Source organism: Hippopotamus amphibius, chromosome 12 (genome assembly GCF_030028045.1).
Source record: "Hippopotamus amphibius kiboko isolate mHipAmp2 chromosome 12, mHipAmp2.hap2, whole genome shotgun sequence".
NCBI classification, from domain to species: domain Eukaryota; kingdom Metazoa; phylum Chordata; class Mammalia; order Artiodactyla; family Hippopotamidae; genus Hippopotamus; species Hippopotamus amphibius.
The window spans coordinates 26,931,347-26,958,381 of record NC_080197.1 but is presented as its reverse complement, the minus strand read 5'-3'; the positions used below and the strand labels follow the sequence as shown (position 1 = coordinate 26,958,381).

General features: G+C 46.7%; 2 protein-coding genes across 11 annotated transcripts in view; both read left to right on the top strand.

Moving 5' to 3' along the window:
* DNMT3B (DNA methyltransferase 3 beta) overlaps positions 1 to 6,688 on the top strand; it is a 38,147-nt gene extending 31,459 nt beyond the window's left edge. For 3 of the 5 annotated variants that reach the window (XM_057703419.1, XM_057703418.1, XM_057703417.1), the window contains exons 19-20: positions 482 to 567; positions 5,244 to 6,688. In XM_057703419.1, the coding sequence (XP_057559402.1) occupies positions 482 to 567; positions 5,244 to 5,385 (228 nt within the window). In that variant the 3' untranslated portion in view covers positions 5,386 to 6,688. Of the gene's footprint in view, positions 1 to 481; positions 568 to 3,006; positions 3,077 to 3,819; positions 3,939 to 5,243 lie in introns of all 5 variants that reach the window. The other 2 variants (XM_057703420.1, XR_009048506.1) reach the window with 2 other exon arrangements.
* Positions 6,689 to 11,746: 5,058 nt separating this feature from the next.
* The window catches only part of MAPRE1 (microtubule associated protein RP/EB family member 1), a 29,442-nt gene continuing 14,153 nt past the window's right edge, over positions 11,747 to 27,035 (top strand). Inside the window, exons 1-3 of one of the 6 annotated variants that reach the window (XM_057701867.1) lie at positions 12,166 to 12,466; positions 13,152 to 13,208; positions 16,962 to 17,085. In XM_057701867.1, the coding sequence (XP_057557850.1) occupies positions 16,965 to 17,085 (121 nt within the window). In that variant the 5' untranslated portion in view covers positions 12,166 to 12,466; positions 13,152 to 13,208; positions 16,962 to 16,964. Of the gene's footprint in view, positions 11,852 to 12,165; positions 12,467 to 12,973; positions 13,209 to 16,961; positions 17,086 to 27,035 lie in introns of those variants that run through there. The other 5 variants (XM_057701868.1, XM_057701865.1, XM_057701869.1 and 2 more) reach the window with 5 other exon arrangements.

Genomic DNA, 27,035 nt, shown 5'->3' with positions numbered 1-27,035 from the left:
CTCATCTGCTGCTTAATATGCGCAAAGCAACGTAGTGAATACTTTACATACAAACATACTTCCCTCCAACGTCAGAGCTTAAGTTCTGCTAGAGAGCTTATAGAACTAGCTGGTCCGTTCCCTCATGCTGTGGGAACCTGACCAGTCAGGGGCAGAAGTCCGATTTTACCAACACTGCATTTCCATAACCAGGACCTCAACTTTGAGCTGCTTTTACCACTGCACACTGCACATTCTGTAATAAATGATGTGCCCCAGGGGATACCTTCTCCTAAAACCTGCAGGTCTGATCTGGTCTCTTTCCCCACCATTACTATGGGGGTACTAGCTGTGTCCTTAGTCAGATTCTTGAGGGGAATTGGTCTGTCCCCTGCCTGGCAGGAACCATGCCTCCGCCACAGCCAGGGGACAGCCGTCTCAACTGTCTGCCACCTGAATTCTGCCGTGGGCTCCCAGCAGCTGCCCTTCTCTCTCCCTGCAGTGTAACCCAGTGATGATTGATGCCATCAAAGTGTCTGCTGCTCACAGAGCCCGATACTTCTGGGGCAACCTGCCCGGGATGAACAGGTAACAAGGGGGCTCCTAGTGGGACAGGTAACAGCCAGGTTAGATGTGACTAAAGGTGTGAGCCATAACCATTGACTCTTATGGGAGAGACACATTGAAACCTTGTCGAAAGAGCTGACTCTGCTGATAAAAGGCCTCACCCTCTGCTTCAGAACAACCCCTAGGGTTATAGTTGAAGCCTGTTAAGCAGTACAGCAGCTCCCTGAGAATCTCAGGCCAGGATTCCTCAGTACACTCATTCCTGCTCTGCCCATGGACCTGGTGCTTAAAAGTGCCACGTGTTGGAGCAGGTTTCTTCCTGGCCAGGGATGCTGATGCTTCTGCCCCTGAGATGAAGTGATCCCTGGACCAGGCCTGTGGTGACCAGTGGCAGAGCTGAGACAACAATTGGTAGCCCAAAGCCTGTCTCTCTGGGATTTTCTTGACTGAGATCTTTTACCAACTTTTCATTAGCCCTTTCACGTTGAAAGTCACAAAGCAAGTCGCTTGGCTGAGGATTAATTATCTCCTTTATGTGGCTTCAGGGAGAACAACCTGCAAATTAAGATACCAAATGTGATGGTATTATGACTTACAAATGAGTTAGCTTCAAAAAAATTCTTTAAAAGGAAGTGTTAGAAGCATAACTTTCAGACATTTAGCAAAGTGTGGACAGAGGTGAGAAGGTACTGGAATGCCTTGGGATTTCGTTGGGTATCTTACATTTTCATTTGGCTAATCAGCCCATCAGACAGTGCAGGGTCCACATCTGGATTGGACTCGGCTTATTCACTCCACTCCCGAGCTCTCACCCTGCCAGGCCCTGCTGTCCCTGCTGCCAGTCCTGTGCTGACGTCATTAGATGTCAGTCTTGGCTCTCACAGAGCCAGTGGGGGAGGCGTAGAGAAGACAAATGATTTCAGGGTCAGGGTTGGGGGGGACACTGGAAGAGTTGATGGGAGGCTTCTTGTCCCAGCAGGACCCGAAGTGAAGGAGTAGAGACATGCACTTGAGAGCAGAAGGGAGAGGGTCAGGGGTGCCAGTGATGGGCATTCGCAGAACAGCTCAGAGAACAATGTTCCAGGGGTGGGGAGTGGTGCACGGGGAAGGCAGGCAGAGAACTCCGAAGTATGGGCCAAATTAGGGGAGGCCTGCGGTCATGGCAATGCATCCATTTACTTTGGCCCCGGGGTTCACGTTGAGTTTTTCAGCGAATGAGATGAATGTGTCTCGGGATTTCTGGTGGAAGAATAGGCTATCACGTGATGAGGGCTGAAGTGGGGAGGCAGCTGAGATGTTTTTCAGAGGAGGGCGGCTCTGACTGTGATTGTGTTGTGCCCAAGAGGTACCATCCACATGCACTGAACACAGTGAGAACAGTGGTCCAGGAGGGTGTCCTGTGGAATTCTAGGGAGGGATCAGATTCTAGATCATGGGATTTGCTGAGCATTATCCAAGTTGGGATGAGAAGTGAGCTCTACAGTTGGGCTCTGCAGAATCAGCTCTGCAGAATCAGTGACTCGGCGTCAACCGCGGGCCACAAACCCAAATCCAGCCTTTAGACCAAACACCTTGATTGTTAAGATTTCAGTCATAGAATCTGTAGAAGGTAGGGCAGGGCTGTGAACCATTAGCTCCCCTGGGTCCATGGAAGAGTTGGGAGTGGAGAGAGGGTGAGGTCAGTGAGGTATTCTGTGTTTGATGGCCCCTCTTGTGGGTACCATATCCAGTCTTATGTCTGATTTCTTTTGGGCCTTGGTGTTCCTTACACAGGGATGCTGTGGCGTTCATAAACTCTGTGCATTCAGACCTCTTGCTGGTTTTCTGCTCTGGACCTACTTTACCACTTCAGTTTCTAAAGTTCTCTCCATTCCCCTTCTCAAGCATCTGTTTGCCTATCTCTGCAATGGCAGGTTTCAATGGTGAAAGTGACAGTCCTTTTGTGAACCACCTTCTGTCTTTACCTGGACCCACTATTAAAGCCTCCTGAAGCTGCATTCCAGCAATAAGCCACCAAACCATGGGTTTCATGTGCTAGTTGTAGTGAGTAGACCCACAAAGACCTAATCCAAACTCCTGAGGCTCAGAGAGGTGGCAGAATTTGCTCAAGGTCACTCACTCAGCCAGTGAGCGGGCGGCTGAGACTGAGGCATCTCCTGACTCCTCGAACAATGTGCTTCCCCATCCTGCTCTCTGGGAAGGAGCTTTGAGTACTGTTAGCATTTGGGAAGGGGGAGCATTCACTCCTGGACATCGGGCTCCCCTGCTCAAGGGCCTGGTCTGTCCCTGGCTCAGCACACAGGCTTGTGCTCAATGCCAGGGCCATTTTTATCATGTATTTGTAGCAAGTTCACTGCCAGAGCACATTTTGCAGCTTGGGCTCTCACTCCCACCTTGGGAGGCACCTAGCCAAGGCCCCTTTCCAGGAGGTAGAAAGTAATGGGTTTTGGATGTTCCCAGGCCTGTGATAGCATCAAAGAATGATAAACTCGAGCTGCAGGACTGCCTGGAGTTCAATAGGACAGCAAAGGTAAGATGTGCTCTGTGCCTGGCCCACCGGGAAACGCACTTGGTGACCTCTTAGTGGGACTTGACCTTGGTGTCCAATTTGTTCCTGCCCCTCCCCCCACATGATCCCCTGGTGCTGGGCCTCTTTCCCCACATAATTGTTCTACCCCCTCTTTAAGTATAGAGTAGGAGAGGTTCTTGATAAACAAAAAGAACTGAGAAAAGGCAACTAGACTTTCTGATTGTGAATGTACACTCCATGGACAGACACTCAGCTCATCCTCCTGGTGAGAAATGAGTACACTTTTGCCCCACCCCCCAAAATCTACTGTTAAGACACAGATAATTCTATTAAGATCTCCATAAACATAATTTTCAATGTTTCCATTAAGCTAAGCTCCATTCATTCAAACCCTGGTTGACCATCCTCTACAATCAGGGTGGACTTTTAATTTTGCTTAATCTTGCTTGATCAATAACTCTGTTTTCTTGGCCCCCATGTGATCTCATTTGTGGTCACTTTTTTGTTTATCTCTTGTTCTCTCTGAGGCTGGTCCTTCCTGTTCATTAACTTCTTGGCGTTTGTGGGAAGCACAGAGTGTTCTTGTCCTTCCAACTCTCCTTTTCTCATTCCCTCTCGGAGCTGGGCCCTGCCACCCTCTCTTCCCCACACCCACCCTCCCTCCACCTTCCCTCCGTGCTTCTGAGTCTTGACCCAGAACCCTTCATTCTGTGCTCACTCCATGATGTCGTTTTGTTCTCCAGTTAAAGAAAGTACAGACAATAACCACCAAGTCGAACTCGATCAGACAGGGGAAAAACCAACTTTTCCCTGTTGTCATGAATGGCAAAGAAGATGTTTTGTGGTGCACTGAGCTAGAAAGGTGAGCAAGGCTGTATGTGGAAAGGGGAATCGAGCAGATAGAGAGAAAGGGGAAGAAAACATGGTTGAGGCCAGCAGCACAAATGGGCAGGTGCTCGCCTCAATTCCACATGGTCTCTCGGACCTTCTGTGTTAGCAGGGCTGGGAGTGACCTTTTCAGTTGCTGCTTACTTCCTAGCAGAAATGGCAGAAGGGTTGTGGTGGTGAGGAATCTGAGACATGAGATTATGAGACAGCACATCTGTCTATGCTGGCAGTGCTGCTCTGGCATTTGCTTGCCCCAACATGCTGGGCACTAGGATGTGTGAGGATCCAGCTACAGGAAACCCCACCAACATGCCATTGCTCTTGCTCAGGAGTCCTCCTGCCAGGTTGCTTGTCCTAAAGCTGATTCCTCCTTAGCCACAGTCTGTCTTCTCCCTTATCCATTTATTTGGCCAAGTTGGTAGTTTATCTATTTGGATTCAAAGAACCAGCTCTTCCATGTCATTTCTCCTGTTCTGTATTTAATTTTTTTCTCTCACTCCTTTTTTTAAAATTTTGTGCTTGTGATTAGAATGTAGTAAGGGCTATGAATATTCCTCTTTACATTTTTGGCTGTGTCTTGAGGTTATTTGATAAGAGTATTTCCATTCCAGATATTTTAGTTCTACAGCTGGATTTGTTTCTTGGTTTAATTTGTGGTATTAGGTTGTAAACCTGGGGAGAATAAGGTCCAGTGTATCTGTAGCCTCTGCCCAGACCTGTGGTAGAATTCCATGCAGGAGGCTGTTGGTATATTTGGTTGCCATCTACCAGCTTGGCCCTAGATCTAGCAATTTGTTTTAAAGAGGGAAAGAAAATGCAGGATGCTTCAGTTTACTCCCGGTAAATTACCTGAGCATCTGATGATTGGAAATAAGGCCCCGTTGCCTAACGTCTGTCCTTTTGTGGTTTGAGGACAGGAATGTTTCTGTCTGCTGGCTGCCTGCCTGGCTGGCCATCTTGGCATTAATTCATTTGAGAAAGGTCCTCTGAGCACCCGCTCTGTGCCAGCAGCACAGTGCTAGTGTGGGGGTGTGCACCAGTCAGGTGCCCGCAGAGAGGGGCCATGCCCTCAGGACAGTCATGTGTCTGCTGAAGAACTGGTGGACCTGACCTCTGGGGGTTAAGCAAGGGCTCGTCTGAAGGCCTAGTGGGCCTGGTTGAAGGGATGGGTCAAAGGGCAGGAAGAGCAGCCAAGGCGAGGATCTCCCGGAGGCACTAAGCGCGCTGGAGGGGGCACGTCTGACTCCCTGTCTTTTCACTCTGGCGCACCACCCCTCAGGATCTTCGGCTTTCCCGTACACTACACAGATGTGTCCAACATGGGCCGCGTTGCCCGCCAGAAGCTGCTCGGGAGGTCCTGGAGTGTACCTGTCATCCGACACCTCTTCGCCCCCCTGAAGGACTACTTTGCCTGTGAATAGTACCCCAGGCTCCAGGGCATGTGGGCAGAGCCACGACCCAGGAGGTGCACCCAGGCTCTGCCCTTCCCAGCTCAGCTGTTATGGGGTCGGGCCGAGTACCTCATCAGGAGCAGAGCTGCCTGTCCCCTCCCGGCAGGGGGACCGCGAGGTGCCACCTCCTTGTGCACAATTCAGACCTGGCCGCTCGGAGCGGCCAAACACGGTGCTCAATTTTGTCTCCTAAAACTTTAAAACTTGAAATAGGCTTTTTTTTTTCCCTCCTGGGTTTACCGCTCAGAGAAACGATGGCTAAGATACCAAAACCACAGTGCCGACAGCTCTCCAATACTCAGGTTAATGCTGAAAAATCACCCAAGACAGTTACTGCAAGACTTTAATTTTTTAAATGTCTGCAGCTCCTTGTTTCCAGGAGTGTGCAGCGGTAGACATGTAGCTAAGGGACCTTTTAAGGGCCCAGGTTGGTTTTTTCTAGGGCTAGCAGAAGAGGACATGATGTCCGTGTCTGTCTTGAGCTTTCCCCGGCGCGTTCCCCTGGCCTCAGTATAAAGGGCTGGGGTCCGGGCCCATTTAGAGTATTTGCCACAAGGATGATGGTTTCAGCAGGGATGACATCATCATCACATTCAGGGCAATTTTTTTCCCCCATAAACCCAAGGGCAGGGCTACCCTTAGCTAAATCCTTCCCAGTGACTGCAATAGAACCCTCTGGAAGCTCAGGAAGGGGTGGACTGTTATATATAAGCTGCCAGGTATGGCTTCTCACTATCTTCCCTTCCCCGGGTGAGGGGAGAGATGGAGGAGGCTTAGGTAAGACCCATCCCCCACCCCGGCACCCTCCAGACTACTCTGCAGGCACAGGTCCCCAGGTTAGAAGCATGACACCCCAATTCCTCAGCCTTCTCCAAACTCAGCAGTGACAGCCAGGGCAGAAGCACATTCCTCGCACTTTCCCCTCATCTAAGAGACTGCAGGGGGAAAACTGCAATACAAGTGACCCTCCCTCCAGAGATTTTAAAGTCCTTTTTTATCCCATGATAAATCGATAAATCGTTTTTAGGGGGAACGGGAGGTCGGAGAAGCTGCATTTCAGAAATGCTGTCGTAATGGTTTTTAACACCTTTTACTCTTACTGGTGCTATTTTGTAGACAATGTTGACAGGTTTTGTGGGAGTTTTTTTTATACACTTTTAAAAAAAAAATCTGACTATTTTTGTTTTAACATTTTCATATTTTTTTTTTGTAACTGGAGCCACGTAACAAGTATGGGGAAAAATTGTGCCTTGTTTCAACAGTTTTGCTAATTTTTAGGCTGAAAGATGACAGATGCCTAGAGTTTACCTTATGTTGAATTAAAACCAGTATTTCTCTAACAGTCTGGTGTCCCTTTTGTTCTTTTGCAGGTCAGATGGGTGGGATATGTGAGGGCCTGGTTAAAGGTGGGTGGTTGAAGTAGGTCATTCATTCATTCAAGCCCAGTGCAGAAGTACCATGATGACCCCAAATCTAGTGCTATGGTCCCAAAGCTCCAATGTATCAGCATTCCCTGGAAGGTTTGCTCAGTGGAGATTTCTGGGCCCCATCCCCAGAATTTGATTCATTAAGTCTGGAGTGGAGCCTGAGAATTCCTTGCTGCTGGTCCGAGAACCAATCTAGTGAATGGGTTTCTAAACCTTCCCCAAACAAATAAGTGGAGAGTTCATTTAAAGCCTTGATGTCTGGAACCGCCTTCTCCAGATTATTACAGCTCTTGGGTAGCTGGTCACGATGCCTCAAGATTCCCAGGGCTGATCCTCCAGTTCCTTGTCCCTTTGTAGGCATCTCCTGCACCTTGTTCCACTGCTCCCAAGCTGTCACATCACAGTTCAGCCAAGGCCAGCGAGGGGACTTGGCCCCAGGAGAGGAGACTGGTAGGTAGTGGCCCATAATTGAGATTTTAACATTGCTGCCTGTGGCCCCAGCTCTTTGGGTGGAATGTGTATCTTGCTCTTCTGTGCTTAACACTGCAACTCCCTTCAGAAGTTCACCTGGGGCAGCCCAGCCAGGTGTCCCAAATCCTGAGCCCATCATGCCATAATCCTCATGTCTCACTATCTCTAACCATTGGTCAGGGAAAAGGAGCTGATTTCAGCAGCTCTCCAGAGGTTAATGTCGGTCAGCTGGTGTGTGCAGAGGGCGAAAGGTGTGTAAATGGGATGCACATATAGTGTATCGATTGAGCTTCGGTTGGACTTGGCACCTTTGAGCCTCAGTGTCTTCACATAAGATAGATTATAATCATGGCCACCTCCATGATTAGAGTTCTGGGCCTTAATAAGGTCACGTTTAGAAAGGGTCTTCTGGCCCAGAGTTGGAGTGGAGAATGAGAAATGAACTATTTTTTCAGGCACTGCTGGGCTAGAACAGCCCAGGTGCAAGTCACCATGGTGAGATGATTGGCAGTTAGCAAGCCACGCTGGGCTGGCGCTCTGCTCAGGTGTTCAGGCCCCAGGGGCCTTGGCTGCCCTATTAAGCCATCTTGTGTACAGTGTTGCACCAAATGCCAGGACAGGATGAAGCAAAATAAACAGCCTCGGCCTCGAAACCCCAAGAGAGGAGATGCACTAGCCCTCCAGGTGAGGGGCCCTTGGGTGTCCTGGCCTGCTTATGGGCAGGCTTGGGGGAGACCTTGTTGGGGCTGCAGGGGCAGTTCTCTGTGTTTTCTTAAGGTGGGGGCTAGGTTTGGATCTCAGTGATCCCAGGCCTGGGGCCAAGTGGAGAATGTGATGAAAATCCTGATCTTAGGGAAGTAGTTGGGGTTTGCACTGGCCTTTTCTGAAAAAGTCTTCCAGTTGCCTGGGGCTGTATCTAGTGTCTGGCATGTTGTGTCACCTTGGGCAGGTGACCTTTGGAATTTTTCATCTCTATAAAAGTGGGAATCATAAATCCTATCTACTTCCTAGGGCTGCTGTGAATGTTCAAGGCTGTGGTCTGGGTAAATTGCTTTGCCTGGTGCCTGGCATGCAGTAAACCCTCACATGTACTGAATGGCATTGTGATAACGAAACCCATTAATGTATTGTTAATGACTGGGTAGTGATGGTAACATCCAACATTAAAGTCTTAAAAAGGAAGGACAGGTAATATTCACGTAGGTGTTTCAAAGGAGCTGGGCAAAGATGCTAACTATAGCAACAGCAGCCTCTGGCATTGAAGGTGTCCATCACCGCCCCCCCCCCCCCCCGGGCCCCATCATGTTGGGGTCCCCTTGCTCCTTGTTAGGGACCGCAGATGGGGGAGGCTTTGGCATCCAGCACCCCAGAGACCTGTGGAATGGATCTTTCCTGAGGGTTCAGGCACTGACCTTTGGACAGTTCCACGGCCGTTTGGTGGGAGATCAGCACTGGACAGAGAGGGTCCTCCACTTTACCTCAGTCCCTCTGGTTCTCCAGCCAACTGCTCGAGTGGTTCTCCGTCCCAGTCCAGTGCTTTGCCCTTGATTCCTCTCCGCAGCCACACTGGATGCCTCTCCTGGCTTCACCCCCTGCTAAACTGTGACCTTGGATGTGCTCCACAGACACTCTGCCTCAGTTTATCTAGCTGTAAAACAGGGATGGTAACAACCTCTTAAGGTTGATGTGTGGATCAAATGATTCAGTGTACGTGAAGTACATGCAGAGTGCTTGCTGGGCAAACGGCAGCTGCTTTATTGTTTACTGTTAGAGAAGCCTCCCAGCCACCCTGAAGTGAGGCAGTGATTACTGTGATCATAGGTAAGAGAACTGAGGCTTAGAAGTCCCCTAACGTACCCAAGGCTACAACAGCCAGTGGCAAAGGAGCTGTGACTTAGAATCTGTTCTGTGAATCCATTGGTCTCACCTGCATCTGTGTATGTGTGTGTGTGCATGTGTTTGGATCCTGAAATTACCTGCTTCCTTTTGTAGCCTGTGGTACGATTTACCTTTCCTGCTTCCTTCCCTTCTTACTTTTTTCCAGTTTACCTTCCCTCCCTCCTTTCTGCCTTCTTTCTGTTTAACTTCATTAGCAGATTTGGGACTGCTTACTCTGAATCTTTGCACATGCTGTTCTCTGCCTGGAACAGCCTTCTCCCCTTTGCCAGACTAGTCCTCCAGTTCTCACCTCTTCCAGGAAGGCTTCTTTGCCCCCATTCTAGGCAGCATTAAGAGACATCCCCTAATCTGAGACCTCCTTCCCCGTGGGCAGATAGAAGAATCTATCTCAGCGCAAAGCACTCTGTTACCATTTCTTACTTTTGTAGTCCTCTCCTCCATGAGCTTCTGAGGTCCTTAAGGCAGATGAGACCTCTTAACACCATTTTTTAGTTCCATAATCTTTTCATACATTTGGAAAACTAGGGTCTTGAAATCATACTTTTTGTTTGTTTTGATTTTGGAGAGGAGACACAATTTCTATCTGTGATAATGAGATTACTTCATATTTTAAAACAGTAGCTTAAAGACACATGGTAAAGTCTCCCAATTTTGCCTGCTGGATGGAAATTCTTTTTTCTTTTTACCCTCTGGCTTTTTGTAGTCAAAGCTTAATCTGACCCAGACAACCCTAGCTAACCTCCTCCTCAGGGAGGAGGGTGGAGCCTGAGTAGATCACGTGGCCCTCTCTCTTTGGGGACCAGTCTCTTGGGAGGGTAGATGAGTTTTCTTTCAGAGGCCCTTGCTTAGAAACCTGTGATATCCTGTGTCTCCAGAACCAGGTTCAAACTCTAGACTGGCACTTGATGCTCTTCTTGACCTGGCATCCCTCACACCTTTTCCTCCCCCACCCAAAATGTCTTTTAGGTACTACTGACAACAATCGGTTGACAGTAATTGAATATTGACATTAATTGAAAGGGACTTCAAAATCACCAACATTTATTGAGCACATACTATGTGCTAGCAGTGGTCTAAGAATGTTATATATCTCATATGATTCTAACTCCTAGCCAGTCAGGATTTGAACCCAGACCTGCAGGTTTTGCTACTTCTGAAATTCACTGAAACTGTTGGAAACTTAATGTCCTTGTGTATAAGATGGGGGTGATACATTATATTGCCCAAATAACTAATAAGTATCTTTACTCAGTTATCCATACTTCATGTCCGTTCACTATAGTGCTAATATTACTGCTACCACTGCTATAATTATTTGGTTACAGGGCTCTTTGCTGCATCCTCTTGTTTGTCTTTTCCTACCCTAACTCTTGTGCTGGGTTAATGTCTCATATTTTAGGGCAAGTATCATCTTTGGGAAGCCTTCCCATACTGCTCAGGTGAGGGCAGGTCTCGTGCTGCACTCTTGGGAACGCTGCATACCAGAGAGACTACCCAGCAGTACTGGTGGTTAAAATATTGAAGTGCCTCCAGGCCAGTTGATAAATAGCTCCTGCCCAAGATCCCCAACCCATTCTTCCCTGAACATCTCTCCAGGCTTCAGGGGAGGGAGAGACTCAGGCCAGAAGAGGCCTCCAGGACCCTACTCCTTGCAATGTAGGTGCCATCACTCCCGCCATGGCCTCCTCCAGCCTAACACTAAGTCTGCTTTGTAATTAAACAGTGATGTGTAATTATGTGATGTGGTTTGCCTTCCGTGCCAGATTGGAAATTTTAAGAGCTCAGAGGCTATGTCTGGTTCTTGGTCACCACCAAATCCCTGGGGCCTGATTGATCGGGGAAAATAAAGATTTCTTGAACACATGAATAAATGATATTTGGACAAGGAAGCCAGCTCGAAACCTGGATCGGTCTTTGTGATGATGGGCAATCGACCTTTCTGACCCTCAGTTTCCTCTTCTGTAAAGTGGGTGTAATTCATTCTTTGAGCAAGTCTCTACTAAGAATGTATGTATCAGGCTCTGGGACACAGTGGGAACTGGATAGAGAAGAGCCTTGCTTCCGTGGAACTTATGGAAAGGCAGACAATAAAGGCATAAACAAATAGACAAGATGACTATACTAAGAAAATACGGATGATGAGATTACAGGGTCATTCTAGATAGAATGGTCACAGAATGTGCCTCTGAGGTGAATTTTAAGTCCTTCCTCAAACCGCCTGATTTATTTTGTATCCAGTAACTCATTTTTGTAGAATTTCATTGTAAAACCAATTTTTCCTGGCTCCTGGGGTGTAGAATTTGTCACTGGATCCCGCCTTCTAGGCGGAGTCACACCGCGCCGAGGAGGGACCTCGTTGGTTGCTGCAGACCACGCGGCGGCACTGCCCCGGCAGCCGGCGCCCCGCCCCGTGGGCGACCAGCGGTCCATCAAGTGTCGGGCTCCGCCCCCGGCGCGCGGCTTGGTCCCTCTCTATAAAAGGAGCCGGCGGGCGATGACGAGCCTTTACGTCCGCGCGTAAGGGGGGGGTACGTGTGAGGTCATCGCGCGGGCGGGCGGGCGGGGTCAGGCGGTTTGAACGAGACGAAGACGGAACCGGAGCCGGGTACGGGCAGCGGACGCGGTCCAGCCGAGAGCCGGTGAGCCGGCCAGCGGGCACGGGGCGGCGGCCGGGGGGCGGCTGGGCGGGCCTCCGGGCGGGCAGAGCGGCGGCGGGCCCTGCGGGCGGTGCTCGAGCCGCTCCCCTCGGCGGTGCGGTTCGGGCCGGGGTGGGGGAAGGGCGGGGCCGTGACCCGGCGCGCGCGGGCTGGGCTGGGGGGCGCGCGCTCTCCGCCGCGCCTGGGGGCGGGGGCGCGGGGGCGGGGCCTCGGGCCGGAAGTGGGGGCTGCCCCTCGGTGGCGTGGGGGTTTATGGGCCGCGGCCGAGGCGTGGAATCAGGACGGCTGAAGCAGGAGGTTCCGGGGTGGCCGGGCCGCGTAGGGGGCGTGTGTGTGCTTGAAGTGTGTCCTGCTGGGGATTCTTGAGATCCCCCACTGTAGGAGACGGTGCCGTCTGAGGATTAAGAGTTCGGGTTTTGGATTCTAACCTGTATTCAGTTCCGTGCTGTGCGACCTTGGGCAGATGCTTTAACCTCTCTGGGCCTCGGTTTCCTCATCTGTAAGACGGGACAAGGATAATACTGCATGTGGAAAGCTCTTCTCGTGGTGCATAGCAAAAAGCAAGCCAGCTCACTGGACTTCTTCCTTTCTTCATCGGTATTTGTTGAGCGTCCACTAGGTGCTAGGCACTGTGCTAAGCGCTGGCTGTACACCCAGGAGCAGGAGGCCAAAGGCCTGCTTTCTAGGAGTTTATGGTGGGGAGACAGGAAATAAGAAAATGAATACCTGGAAAAGATAATTTTATATGCTCACTGGGAAGACAATATAACAGGGTGATATGAACAGTGCTTTTTCAGTCCCTGGTTCACAGCTGACCTGGGGTGCTGCGGGGCAGAGCTTGGCCTCTGCTCCGTTTTGGGAGTGAGACTTCTGAGGCCCACTTGAAGGAAGGCACACCAGGCCTGCCATCCACCTCTGTGATGGGGGATCTCTAAGAGCAGTAATAATAACTGCTTGCCAGTTGGGCGCTTGCTGTGAGCCAGGTGTTGTGTGGCATTATGTTATTTACTGTTATGCTGTCTCTAAGAAATACTGTCTTCATTTTACAGATTAGGGGACTGAGACGCTGAGAGTGGTTTTCCTTTTTGGTGTCCAGCAAGTGGCTGAACCCATGCTTGTGACTCTTGAGTCCAGGCCCTTAACCTCTGTATTATGCTGTCTCCCTGAGGTCCAGATCTAGAGACCATGTTTCATCCAGTGTGTCCTTTGTGGTGGTGTGTCAAAACGTGTAGCGTTTTGTGGCACATAGGGAAGCTTAGGACATGCTGTGCTTTTCACTCAGGTTCTCATTTAATCCTCACCACCACCTTTTGACGAAGATATTGTTCACCTTTTACAGGTGAGTTATTTTTTACAGGTAAGCTGTTTGTGATCTGGAAAGGTGAAGTATTTACTTAGGGTCACATTGCCTTTTTTTTTTTAATTAATTAATTTTATTGGCTGTGTTGGGCCTTTTTTTTACTGTGCGCGGGCTTTCTTTAGTTGCGGTGAGTGGGGGCTACTCTTTGTTTTGGTGCACGGGCTCCTCGTTGCTGTGGCTTCTCTTGTGGAGCACAGGCTCTAGGTGCATGGGCTTTAGTAGTTGCAGCACATGGGCTCAATAGTTGTGGCTCACGGGCTCTAAAGCGCAGGCTCAATAGTTGTGGTGCACGGGCTTAGTTGCTCCGTGGCATGTGGGATCTTCCTGGAGCAGGGATCGAACCTGTGTCCCCCCTGCATTGGTAGGCGGATTCTTAACCACTGCACCACCTAAGAAGCCACTCACATTGATTTTTTCCGGTGGCACCTTCCTCCCCCTCTTTCCATAGGGCTCAATATGGTGCCTTGAAAGTAATAGGTGCTTATCAGCCAGCAGTGAATCAGAGTGGGTTTGGGAGCCTGCTCAGAGATGTGCTGAAGGAGTAGAGGTTACCTGGAGAGGCAAAGGGGAGCTTTTTCAAGGCAGTTGAAACCTGGATCAATGAGCCTTTTAGGGGGATGAGGTTTGCGTGGTGGTCATGGGGTCTCCCATTGAGACCAAGCAGTGGGATCCCCGTAGAGGAAGAGGGAGCTGTCGCTAGCTGTAGCTAAGGCTCTGAGAACGGGGCTCTGTTTTGACTGCCTGAAAGAGCCAATTAAGTGGTTGAGTCAGTGGATGTTTATTGCACATCCACAGGGTGCCTAACCCCATGAATTTAGTGGCTGCAGAGTTTGCTGAGCACATGGGGCCAGGTATTAATATACTGCTAATGAAAGAGTTTTAAATTATATGATGATGAAAGGCCATTAGGTTTTCTGAACTGGGGTGTGGTCAGGAGACCCACGTGGCTTAACCAGCTGCTTACATTTTATGGCAACATGACACACACAATACCCAATGTATGTATGTATGAATGTTGCCAAAATAGATTACAGGTGCTCAGCTTGGGACTGTAATGGTTTTTGTTTGGATGTGTCTCTCCTTAGAACCTGATAATAGCATTTTGCACACAGTATGCGTTTCATTTATTCATTCATTCAGTGGTTTTAAACAGGGGAGACACTTGGTCTGAATTTTGATTCAGAAACTTCTCCCTGGCTGCTGCGTAAAGACAGTTTGAGATAGAGACTAATTTGATGGCTGCTGCAGTGGTTGCAGATGAGAAATGGCGGTGGCAGGTCTCAGGCACTGTTTTTGGCACTGGAGATAGGAGACTAGTCCCTCCCTGCCCTGGACCTTGTTTGTTTAATACCAAACCATTTTTTTTTGCCTTATCTCATTTAAGCCTCACCTCACCCTTTTCAGATAGGTGGCATTAACGGACAAGGTAACTGAGGTGTATTGAAGTTAAGTAACTTGCCCTAAGTCATATAATTAATGAGTGGTAGCCTCACTCATTCAAACCCAGGCTTCAAATACTCACAGCTCTTGGCATGGAGCAAGTTGCCTACTGCTCCAGATCTCATCTGGGGATGATTCAGAAATGAAGAGATAATGACAGTTGCAGAGGTTTGAATGAAGTGCTGTGGGATTAATTTCCCAGTGGAGTCAGGAACTAAATTGTGTTGGCTCCTCGTATACCATGGTTTTATCATCTGAGTTTAAGTAATAGTGCTGATAGTTTGCTTTCTGAGAAAAGTTTATGTAGACATATTTTTCTCTCTTTGACACTGTCCTGCCTGAAAACAAGTAGCATTTACTGAGCCCTCCCGAATGCAAGGCACTGTGCCAAGTGCCGTGAGGGATGGGGGAATGTGGGATGTGAGGGCACAGACCTGTCAAGTCATTTCTCTCTCCAGACCTCAGTCACCTCTTTTCATAAAAAGGGGATTGGATGGGAGATCTCCATCTTTTCTGGCACTCACATTCTGTAGCTTTGTGACTTGTGAGGCGTGCAGGAGACACATGGAGAAGACTAGCTAGTCACTAGGTGAAAAAATGAAGTGCCAAAAGAGAGCATGGGGTCCCGTGGAGGTTCCAAATTTGCTCTGACTTTTTTCCCCCATTGGTCATATTGATGCACATGAAATGAAGAAAATTACAAGTGTCAAGGTCACCATGAAAGTTAATGTTTTATGGTCATGTGTCCTCATGGTAATTGCCCAGCGATTTCATTTAGATCTGGATACACCTGCCCTTTTCACATATTGCTTGCGTCTTCCCTTCCCATTGTCTGTTCTCCGCCAGCAGTCAGGGTGATCCCTTCCTTCCTTCCTCCCTCCCTCCCTCCCTTCTTCCCTTTCTCCCTTCCCTCCTTGCCACATCGGGCTGCATGGCATGCGGGATCTTAGTTCCTTGACCAAGGATCGAACCCATGCTCCCATTGGTCACCACTGATCTGCCAGGGAAGTCCCAGGGTGATTTTTTTCAAACTTAAATGAGAATGTGATTCTACCCCCACTTAAATCCCCACAGTGTATTCTTTAACAGTTAAAGAATAAAATCTAAACTCCTCACCATGGCTTACAGAGCCCTAACAGGATCTGGCTTCTTCACTTCTGTTCCCACTTCCGTTCCTGCTCTCCCTTCTGCTCATGGGGCTGTAGCCACCTTTCTTCCACATCTCCGCGTGGCTGCCTCCTTCTGATTCTTAAGCTCAAATGTCAACTCCAAGAGGCTTTCCCTGACCATGTTCCCCTAGTGGTCAGTGTGAAATGACATTTGTTTGTGTATGTGGTGTCAGACTTCTAGAAAGTGCACTTCCTATGGACAGGCAACTTGTTTCTCCTGCACATCTGTTTCCCTGTTCCTAGAACAGGGCTTGGTAACCATTTTAAGTTAATGTGTTTCTGTGTGCTTGTTGATTTGAATTGGAAAGCCTGGCAGAAAGGTGAGGGGCAGGTTTTCTAGGGGAGGGGAAGGAATGTGGACGATGGCGCCAGGCAGACTTGGCTGCCAGTTCCTGGGCTTCAGCGTTGCTCCTTTTTCCTCATCTGTAAAGTGAAGAGAATACAGTGAGTCTTGCAGCGAGTTGTTGCGTTAAGTGGCAAGTGTCTGCTAACCTACTGGTGCTCAGTAGGCCCTGAGATGCCTTCCTGTCCTCAGGAGGCTCAGCAGAGAGTCGGTACTAAGGGCTCTTCACTGCGAGGTCGTTTGCCACCACCTTTGTAGAATAGCTTATTGAAAAGGTTAAGTTTTTGATTATAAAAGTGGACATAGTCTTTAAAGAAAATTCGGAAAACTTTGTAGTGGAAACTATAAAGAGAAATGAATAAAAAAGCCCATCATCTGAAGAAAACTGGTGTAAACATTTTGATATGTTAATGGATAAACTGGGATTGACGTTTTCTAAGCAGAGAACGTTCCTGCTTGTGCATCAGCCTCTTTTCATGAAACACCTGATCATTCCTTTACTTAATGTCTTTTGTAGCTTAAAGTTTTATACCAATTACATTAAAATGGGGCCTGAATTTTAGGCTGGCTGGTGTTGGGCAGTTTGTTTCAGGTCATGTTTATTCATGGAAATCCAGGCTCGTGGCTGGAACCCTAGTGTCTCTGGTTTGGCCTGTTGGGAATGAAGGTGGGGCTTATAAATTGAGTGTCCCCACAGGTCGGCTCTGGTAGCTTCAGGAAATGCTTACTCCTTCTTGCTGCCCAATAATGCGAGCCCTTCTCTTTTCCTCACACGCTTAGAAGATGGCAGTGAACGTGTACTCAACGTCGGTCACCAGCGATAACCTCAGTCGACATGACATGCTGGCCTGGATCAATGAGTCTCTGCAGTTGAATCTGACAAAGATTGAACAGTTGTGCTCAGGTAAGAGAAATCCAGTAGACCCCTTTTCCAGGAAAGCCTGCAGTTTCCTTCAGAGATGCATAGGCCTGTATCTGATTGCAAAAGTTGCAGGTTCAGGTTCTGTGTTGGGGCTGCCCTGTTTCTTTCAGCCCTGCCCTAGTTCTACTGCTGAGAGGAACTGTGCTTAAAAAGAACGTGCTCTGTTCTGGCCTGTGTGTCCACCGTCTCCCACTGTAGAGGTGCCATTCTGAGGCCTGCAGCTTAGCCCCAGCTTCTCCATCTGCACTCTTGTGCATCCAGATTTGAAGTGATTTGAGAACAATAATTGTAATTGTTCTAGATCTATGTTAGTTTATCAGTGGCGTTTCTTACTCTAAGTAGCCCAAGACCAGAGTCAGGCAAGTTTGCCATTTCAGCCACAACTTTATTGAACTACTGTTTATTAAGAATCTGGCAGACAGGTAATGATTTAAAACAAGAACAAAAACATGTTCTGTTTCTGTCTGTACTAATTGTGTAACATTTAGAAAACTAGAGAAAAGAAAATGAAAAATGTAGGTAGTTTCATTATTTAGAGAAAGCCACTGTTTGGATGTTTTCTTTTGCTTTTCTGTGCACATATATATTTGTGTATGTTCCAGCTTTTTTTACTTAATTATATTGTGGATATTCTCTAGTGTCCTTCACTGTCTTGGAAATACTTAAGTTTAATGGCTGTATACTGTTTCTTTCTGCAGATATGGTGGAGTTAATATCTTCCCAATTTTTGGACATTTAGGTTATTTCTAATTTTTCCATTGTGAATAATGGCTAGTTTTAGTGTCCTTTAACATAAATTTTATCTCTATTTCCCAGTGACTCCTAGATGTGGAATTACTGGATCAGAGGGTATAAACTTTAGGTTGTAGGTAATTATTTTTCATAAAAGAGTTACCAGTTTCTGCTTCCTCCGAACACTTCCTGTCTCATCTTTTATGAATTCTGCTGACTGCCCCTGACTGTCCTGACATGATTAAGAACGTATGTCATGTGTTAGGGTTATCAAAACTGGATTTACCCCAGATAGGAGGTGGGGTCAAGAATGTGCCAGTAGAAGGATGAGCTATGTATCGTGCTGCTTCTTAAATTCTTATCTTGATCTTGGGATAGAGAATTAGAAACTTCAGCTTCTCCTAGTAATTAGAACAGCAGTCATTTAATTGAACACTTTTATGTCAGGGTTATGTAAATACTTTTCAAATATATCTTTATTATCACTGTACCTCTATGCAGTCGGGATGTTTATTAACTTTATTTTACAGATGAGGAAACAGGCTTTGAGAAACTGCGTAACAAGTATAGGGTTATACAACCAAGAACAAATTTGAGGCTTGAACCTTTGTTGAAGTCAGGAGCCCATGTCCTTCAAGCTCTGTACTGTACTTGTTCTCCAGACTTTTCTTTTACTGACTAGTGTCATTCGGATCGCTTAAAATTATTGCTGTCATTTATATGAAGTCTTTTAATTAATTTAGCTTCTGTACTTCCTTATTTTGTAATTGGGTCTTAGTCTTGATCTTAGTTTCATTTGCTTGTCTTGTTAGTTCCCCTGTGAGATTTTTTTTTTTTAAGAAGATTAGTATTTTATTTTTTAAAATTGTTTATTTATTTATTTGGCTGTGCTAGGTCTTAGTTGCGGTATGTGGGATCTAGTTCCCTGACCAGGGATCAAACTGGGGCCCCCTGCATTGGAAGAAAAGCCAATTGGAGGGAAATCCCTGCCATGTGAGATTTAATTTCAGTTTTATAGGTGGTCAGAGAGGCTTGATGTGAAATTGTATAGTGAGACAGGGTTACCCAAGAGTTGTGCTTATTAAACATCAGTTGCTTTGTTAGTCGCAGGCACTGGCTGTTAGTCTTAGATCTGTGCTGTTTTTCCCCTACTTACTGTTAATTTCCTCAGTTTCACTGCCACATCCCCATTTGTTGGAGGCTTTTAAAGCATTTGTTTGCCCCGTGATTAATGACTAATGGGGAAGGATGAGGTCATCTTACTTTTCATTGGAGCTAGCTTTTTCAGCAGCAGTTTCTCCCTAAATTTACCTCTCTCTGTTTTAAATATACTCCAAGGTGTATTTCACTTAGTTATTTCAAAAATGAGATCTCTGTTCATTTGTCGATATGTTGTACATGTGCTGATCTGGCTCCAGAGTTATCTCATTCAGACAGGGGGCTGTCATCCACGGTCAGGACTGGGCGTGAAGAGACTTCAGCCTGCTCTGAGCCATGTGACTTTGGATGAATCCCATAATGTTCTTTTTTTTTTTTTTTTTTTTTTTTTAAATAATTATTTTGCTTTTCTTTCTCTTTCTCTGTCTGTCTCTCTCCCTCTCTCGGCTACACCACGTGGCATGTGGGATCTTAGTTCCCAACCAGGGATTGAACCCAGGTCTCCCTGCATTGGAAGCACAAGAGTCTTAACTACTGGACCACCGGGGAAGTCCCAAGTCCCGTAAAGTTCTGGTTCCTCATCTGTAAACTGGGGTAGTAGGATCTGGCTCACCTATTGGGCTGTTGTGAGGCTCACCTGTAAAAATAGCTCTCAGATACTGATTCTGCACCAGATCCTGGAGGTGAGCTTAGGTCTCTCAAGGGTCAGGACACCTTCTCATTTTACAGGGGAGGCTGCATGGGGCACAGCTTATGCGTTATAGAGCTTGATTTTGAACCCAGATCTTTCTGACCACACATCTCATATGCTTTCTGCTGTATACATGCTACATCTTTTTTTTTTAATATTTATTATTTTATTTCTTTTATTTATTTATTTTGGCTGCGTCGGGTCTTAGTTGCAGCACTGGGATCTTTTGTTGTGGCGTGTGGACTCTTCGTTGCAGTGTGCAGGCTTCTCTCTGGTTGTGGCGTGTAGGTTTTCTCTCTCTAGTTGAGGCGCATGAGCTCAGTTGCGCCTTGAAGTGTGGGATCTTAGTTCCCTGACCAGGGATCGAACCCACATACCCTGCATTGAAAGGCAGATTCTTCACCACTGGACCACCAGGGAAGTTCCACTATAGCTTTTTAAAAGAAGCATTTGGGGGAGAGTTGGACAAATGTAAAATACATATTATCAATTATAGTGATATCGTCTCCTTAAAAATGTGAAGAGTTTCAGCTTTGCCTGCTGCCTGCCATTTTTCTCATCCTAGATAAAGTGCTTTTCTCCAGTAGAACGTGCAGAATACTTTCTGTGATTTGTAAACGAACTTCTTTTCATTCACGGCTAGTTCCCCTCTTGAGAGTCGTGTGGGACTTTTCTCAGAGTATGTAGAAGGTTGCATCATGTTTCACATTGGTGTTTAGGAAATGGGGGTCTCAGCTTCCAGTGTGAGACCAAACAGGATGAGCCGCAGACACTGTGTCCCTGAAGAAGGTCTGCTGCCAGAGGATTGGAGTCGGAGAGAAAGTGAGGCTCCTCAGATGCTTGTGTTTACTGAGGCCCCAGGAGAGTCCCAGTGACCTTTAACACTGGTGCCTGGTCCCTCCTGATCTTACCTCGGATGAGTAGAGGGTCTTGCAGATCAGAATTCTCTACCAAGCAGAAGCTTTGAAAGGTAGGAATAGGTTTTTCCCTTGAGAGGGCAAAGCTCTGAGGTCCTACACTATTCATGTGCTGGCTGCCGTGAAATGGCTGAGTTTTATCAGCATTGTGGGCTCCCTGCCTCCAGCAGTGAAATGAGCCTTCTCTGGGCCCTTGTAGTGAGATAAGGTGAGGGTGACTTTAAGTGATGGAGTTGGCCAGTTGTTTCAAGATTGATTACATTCTGTAGTCTCTCTGTTTTGGAGAGTTAGTCATCAAGTATTTTGGAAACATAGTCGTCAAGGAAAAAACCCTGATCACAGAGAATGATTTTTTTTAATATTTATTTATTTATTTATTGGCTGCTTTGGGTCTTCGTTGCTGCACGGCTTCTCTAGTTGCGGCACAGGTTTAGTTCCTCCATGGCATGTGGGATCTTCACAGACCAGGGATCGAACCCATGTCTCCTGCATTGGCAGGCAGATTCTTTTTCTTTTTCTTTTTTTTTATAAATTTATTTATTTAATTTATTTATTGGCTGCGTTGGGTCTTCATTGCTGCACACGGGCTTTCTCTAGTTGCTGCGAGCGGGGGCTACTCTTCATTGTGGTGCACAGGCTCCTCATTGTAGTGGCTTCTCTTGTTGTGAAACACGGGCCCTACGTGTGTGGGCTTCGATATTTGTGGCACATGGGCTCAATAGTTGTGGCTCACGGGCTCTAGAGCACAGGCTTAATAATTGTGGCGCACGGGCTTAGTTGCTCCATGGCATGTGGAATCTTCCCACATCAGGGCTCGAACCTGTGTCCTCTGCATTGGCAGGCGGATTCTCTACCACTGTGCCACCTAGGAAGTCTGGCAGGCAGGTTCTTAACCACTGCGCCACCAGGGAAGTCCACAGAGAATGATTCTGATGAGGGATTGCTTGTATCAAAAGGGCGATGCTGAAAAAAGAAAAAAAAAAAAGAAAAGGATTTCCCTGGTTGCCTAGTGGTTAGGACTCCAGACTTTCACTGCCGCAGCCAGGGTTCAGTCACTGGTTGGGGGACTGAGATTCTGCAAGCTGGGTGGCGTGGCCCCCCCAAAAAGGGTGTTGGGGATGTCAGTTGCTTTCCATTGCTCTCTTCGGTCAGTTCCAGACCATGATCAGGCCCCTCTGCACTTTCCCAAGGGCCCAGCATGGTGCTCTGAACATGTCGAATGGCCCTCACTGAATGTTCTTGGATCTCTCTTCCTTGCCTTCTCCCCTCCAGCCTGGCCTCCTTCACAGTTCCTGTGCTATACAGAATAGGAGAGGTGTTCAGATGCTCCCAGGCAAATGCTGGGTTTCCTTTTTTCTTAGCTTATTGTGGGGCCCTGCCAGCCCTTGAGTTTATATAAAACAGCTTGTTAGTCTTATTCCCAGCGCTGCTCTGAGGGTGAGACCATGCCCCTGACCAGGCCTCCCCGACTTTGTTTTCTCCTCAGGTTGGCTCCCTTTTCCAGACACTTCATTTTGGGCCATAAGTCCACCATTCTTCCAGTGTTGCAGGCCTGAGAATCATCTTTTGAGGCTAACTCACAAACTGCTCTGTGTTTTCTGCAGGGTCTTTTGGCTGTAGCCCCTTCTCAGTTTGCAGGCTGCTGCCACAGTGGCCTCTTAACCTGGCCCTGCGTTCCCTCCAGGCCCCCTGCCCCCACTCCTCTTTCATTGTATCACGATAGTCTGCAGCCTTTCCAAGAGACCATTTTTTATTTTGTCACTCCTCTGCTCAAGGAAGTATCTCTTTACATTTTTTTGCCTAATTCTTCAAGTAACTCTTTGCGTTAATTAAAGCAAACGACAAGGGCTTCCCTGGTGGGGCAGTGGTTAAGAATCTGCCTGCCAATACAGGGGACACAGGTTCGAGCCCAGATCGGGGAAGATCCCGCATGCCTCAGAGCAACTAAGCCTGTGCACCACAACTACTGAGCCTGTGCTCTAGAGCCCGTGAGCCACAACTACTGAGCCCACATGCTGCAACTACTGAAGCCCACTCACCTAGAGCCCGTGCTCTGCAACAAAAGATGCCACTGTACTGTGGAGCCCGCGCACCACAACAAAGAGTAGCCCCCCTGCCCCCCCCACTGCAACTAGAGAAAGCCAGCGCAGCAGCAAAGAAGATCCAACACAGCAAATAAATTAATTAATTTAAAAAAAAAAAGCAAAAGACAAGAAACTTACTTTCTTCTGGTTATAATCGGGTCTTTATAGAAACATTAAGAAGATGACCATGAGCTGCTGTGTGGTCACCAGTGGCAGTCGTCGTTACCTTTTAGCTGTATTTTTTCCCCCAATTATGGTTTTATTTATTGAGCTCTTACCATAGGCCAGGCACTTTCCAAAGTGTTTTACCTATATAACCTGGAAGGTGAGGACCATCATCCCCATTTTATAGTTAAACAGCTTGCCCAAGGTTACTCACTTTAGCTGTGCTTTCAGTATTTTCCATAATTTTAAAACATAATTGACATACTCTTTGAATAACTGAAAGTCTCAAATGGTTTAAAATTCAAAAAGAACAAAAAGATTAACAGTGAAAAGTCTCCTGTGGAAAGTAAGCCCATCTACTAGCCACCCAGTTCCCCAACCCAGAAGTAGCCAGTGTTATCAGCTGGATGGCCTCTGGAGAGAGTGTGTACAAGCAGAAATGTACAGATAACATCTGTATGTATTTTTGTTTTAAAGATTTATTTATTTATTATTTATCCATTTTTGGCTGCGTTGGGTCTTCGTTGCTACACGTGGGCTTTCTCTAGTTGTGGTGAGCAGGGGCTACACTTCATTGTGGTGCACAGGCTTCTCAGTGGTGGCTTCTCTTGTTGCAGAGCATGGGCTCTAGGCTCACAGGCTTCAGTAATTGTGGCGCACGGGTTAGTTGCTCCGCGGCATGTGGGATCTTCCTGGACCAGGATCGGACCTGTGTCCCCTGCATTGGCAGGTGGATTCTTAACCACTGTGCCACCAGGGAAGTCCCATCTGTCCATATTTTGTGTGTGTGTTCACTTTCCCCTCCTTTACACAAGTGGTAACATTTCCAAAATCGCATTGGACGTTCTAGAGAGTGTTCCATACCCATGCAGCAGGTGCCTTTTTCTTTTCTTTTCTGGCTGTGTGGTACTATAATTTCTCCAGTCCCCTTATTAACAGACATTTAGTTTGTTTCCAGTCTATTGCTATTGCAGACTGTTGCAGTAAGTAACAAATACAAGCACACAATGTTGCTTCTTGCTTTTAAAATTAAAATAGGATTATTTTTCGCATGTTAAAATATCTTGAGGACGACTTTTAGCATCTGCATTCATGACTCCTCACAGCCTTCTGTTTCCAAATTTTATTCACCCTTTAGGATGACTTAAGCCTCACCTGCTCCCAAAAGCCTGAACACTTTTACGTTTAATAGAGTGTTTCCTTTGTGTAAAACTCAGAGTTCTCAATCTAGAGTTTTCTGATAGGAAGGTATTTATTCTTTCTTTCTTTCTTTTTTTTTGGGGGGGGGGGGCACAGCATGCAGCATGTGGGATCTTAATTCCCTGACCAGGGGTTGAACCCATGCCCCCTGCATTGGAAGTGCGGAGTCCTAACCTCTGGATCGCCAGGGAAGTCCCAGAAGGCATCTATTTTGTGTAGAATGTTGACTTCAGCTTTCATCTAATTCTCCAAGGGACCCTTAACCCAAAGGGTTGAGAGTCAGTGCACCTGAGATGTTGCAAGCTTTTGGAGCAGGGGCTGCATTGTGCGCTTGTGTGTTCTCTGCTTGTAGTACAGATCCTGGTAGGATGGGGCTGTGGTAGGCAGCAGAGACTTGGTGGTTGGTGCCATGATACAGCTGGTCCTACCGTAAGTCTGTACGTCTTCCAGCCATGGACCTGTTCTCCTGCTCCAAATCGTTGGGACAGCAGCCATCTAAGAGGGGTCCTCTTCATGCCCTGCTTATGTTGCCACCTTTTGTTATTAAGGCAGAGACTGGAAGGAAAGCCCCTTTTAACCTCTTCTGTACCCAGTTGAGATATTTACAGGCCAGGAGATTTGAGCCCTTTTGTAAAAAAGCAGTTGACAGATTTTTTAAAAAACATTTACCTTCTTTTCGTGTGTTCTGATTATAAAAGTAATGTTCATTGTAGTATATAATTAATTTTTTTAAAAATAAATTTATGTATTTATGTATTTATTTATTTATTTTATAGGCTGTTTTGGGTCTTTTTTGCTGTGTGCAGGCTTTCTTTCAGTTGCGGTGAGTGGGGGCTCCTCATTGCTGTGGCTTCTCTTGTTGCGGAGCATGGGCTCTAGGCGCATGGGCTTTAGTAGTTGCAGCACATGGGCTCAATAGTTGTGGCTCACGGGCTCTAAAGTGCAGGCTCACTAGTTGTGGCGCACGGGCTTAGTTGCTCCGTGGCATGTGGGATCTTCTTGGAACATGGATCGAACCTGTGTCCCCTGCATTGGCTGGCAGATTCTTAACCACTGCGCCACTTAGGAAGCCCCATAATTAATATTTTAACAGTAGAATGTATTCAGTACCACTCCCCAGAGATGATCGCTGTTGAATCATTTTTGATCTACAAAACAATAACTTTGTATGGTTTAATCTAATACATTGTGTTTTTGTCTTTTTTCTGTGCATGTAACATTTTATAGATATGTTTTTGTATATTGCTTTTTCTTTTAATATTAAATCTTGAGCTTTTCCCAGAAAAAATTTTTTAAAAATGTGCTTTGAATGCTTGCATGATATTCTCTTAGGCGATGGTGTGCAAATTTATGTAATTGGTGGCTCCCACTGTTGGACATACAGGTTGCTTCCGTTTTTTCCTCTCATAAATATAGTTATAGGGGCTTCCTAGGTGGTGCAGTGGTTAAGAATCCGCCTGCCAATGCAGAGGTCACAGGTTTGATCCCAGCTGCAGGAAGATCCCACATGCCGCGGAGCAGCTAAGCCTGTGTGCCAAAAAAAAAAAAAAAAAAGACTATGGAATAAATATAGTTATACACGTTTCATGTGTAAATCTTTGCTGTATTTTTTTTAAATGGGTATTACTTTATTACATTTACTTCTTTTTTTCTTTTGGCTGTACTGCTCGGCTTGTGGGATCTTAGTTCCCTGACCCCAGGGATTGAACCCGGGCCCACTGCAGTGAATGTGCAGAGTCCTAATCACTGGGCCACCAGGGAATTCCCTTTGCTGTATTTTTTGTTTTAAATAAATTTATTTATTTATTTTTGGCTGCGTTAGGGTCTTTATTGCTGCGCAAGGGCTTTCTCTAGTTGTGGCGAGTGGGGGCTACTCTTCATTGCGCTGGCTTCTCATTGTGGTGACTTCTCTTGTTGCAGAGCACAGGCTCTAGGCTCTCAGGCTTCAGTAGTTGTGGCACGCGGGTTCACTAGTTGTGGCTCGTGAGCCCTAGAACCCAGGCTCAGTGGTTATGGCACAGGGGCTTTGTTGCTCAGAAGCATGTGGAATCTTTCTGGTCCAGGGCTCGAGCCCGTGTGCCCTGCATTGGCAGGCAGATTCTTAAGCACTGAGCCACCAGGGAAGTCCCCCTTTGCTGTATTTAAAAAAAAAAATCATTTTGTTAGGTTGGATCCTCATGTGTTTATTAGCTGTTTACATTTTTTGGTATGAATTGTCCAGTTGATTTGTCTATTTTTAGTGGGGTCTCCATGTTTTTCCTTATATATTAACTGTTTCAGCCAGTTAGAGTGTAGCAGCATGGTGTACCTCTTTCTTCCCCGATCCAGGAAATGCTTCTTTATTCCAGGGTAGGGTGTTCTGAGACAGTATATAATGACATGGAAAAGAGCAGTGGTCAGGGAGTCAGAATACCTGGGGTCTGGTTCTAAGCTTGGTCTCTGGCCTCTGTATTCTTGGGCCACAGTTTTTGGTCCTCAGCTTTTAAATTTATAATGGCTCTAAGGATTCTTCTACCTTTAAAATAAAAACTGAACATTCTTCAGTTGAAGCAGGTTTTTCTGAGAAGCAGATGACGGTTGTTTTTAAGTGGTTTTGAATGGAAAGCCCCATGAATGGCCTGAGAATTTAGTAAATGCACATTATTTTGCTGGTTCAGAAAAAATATCTTTCATGTGTAAAGCATTGCTGTGGGTATAGATGCTGAATAGATGATCTTCTGTGTGTGTGTGCTTTAAGTTGGTTTGTATGCACCAGGATCCAAACCAGATCTGTACGTTGCAACTGGTAAATTATGACTTTTAAATTTTCCTTTAAAATATAACAGTTATCACTCTTCACGCTATTAGTTTGTTAAAGAGACTGAATCATTGTCCTGTAGAATTTAGGAACCTATTAGTGCTTCCATTTTAAAAAGCATAAATATTGCTAATTCATTGCCTGGTATATAATTTCCACAGTATATTTTTGTTGGATGTGTAAATGAA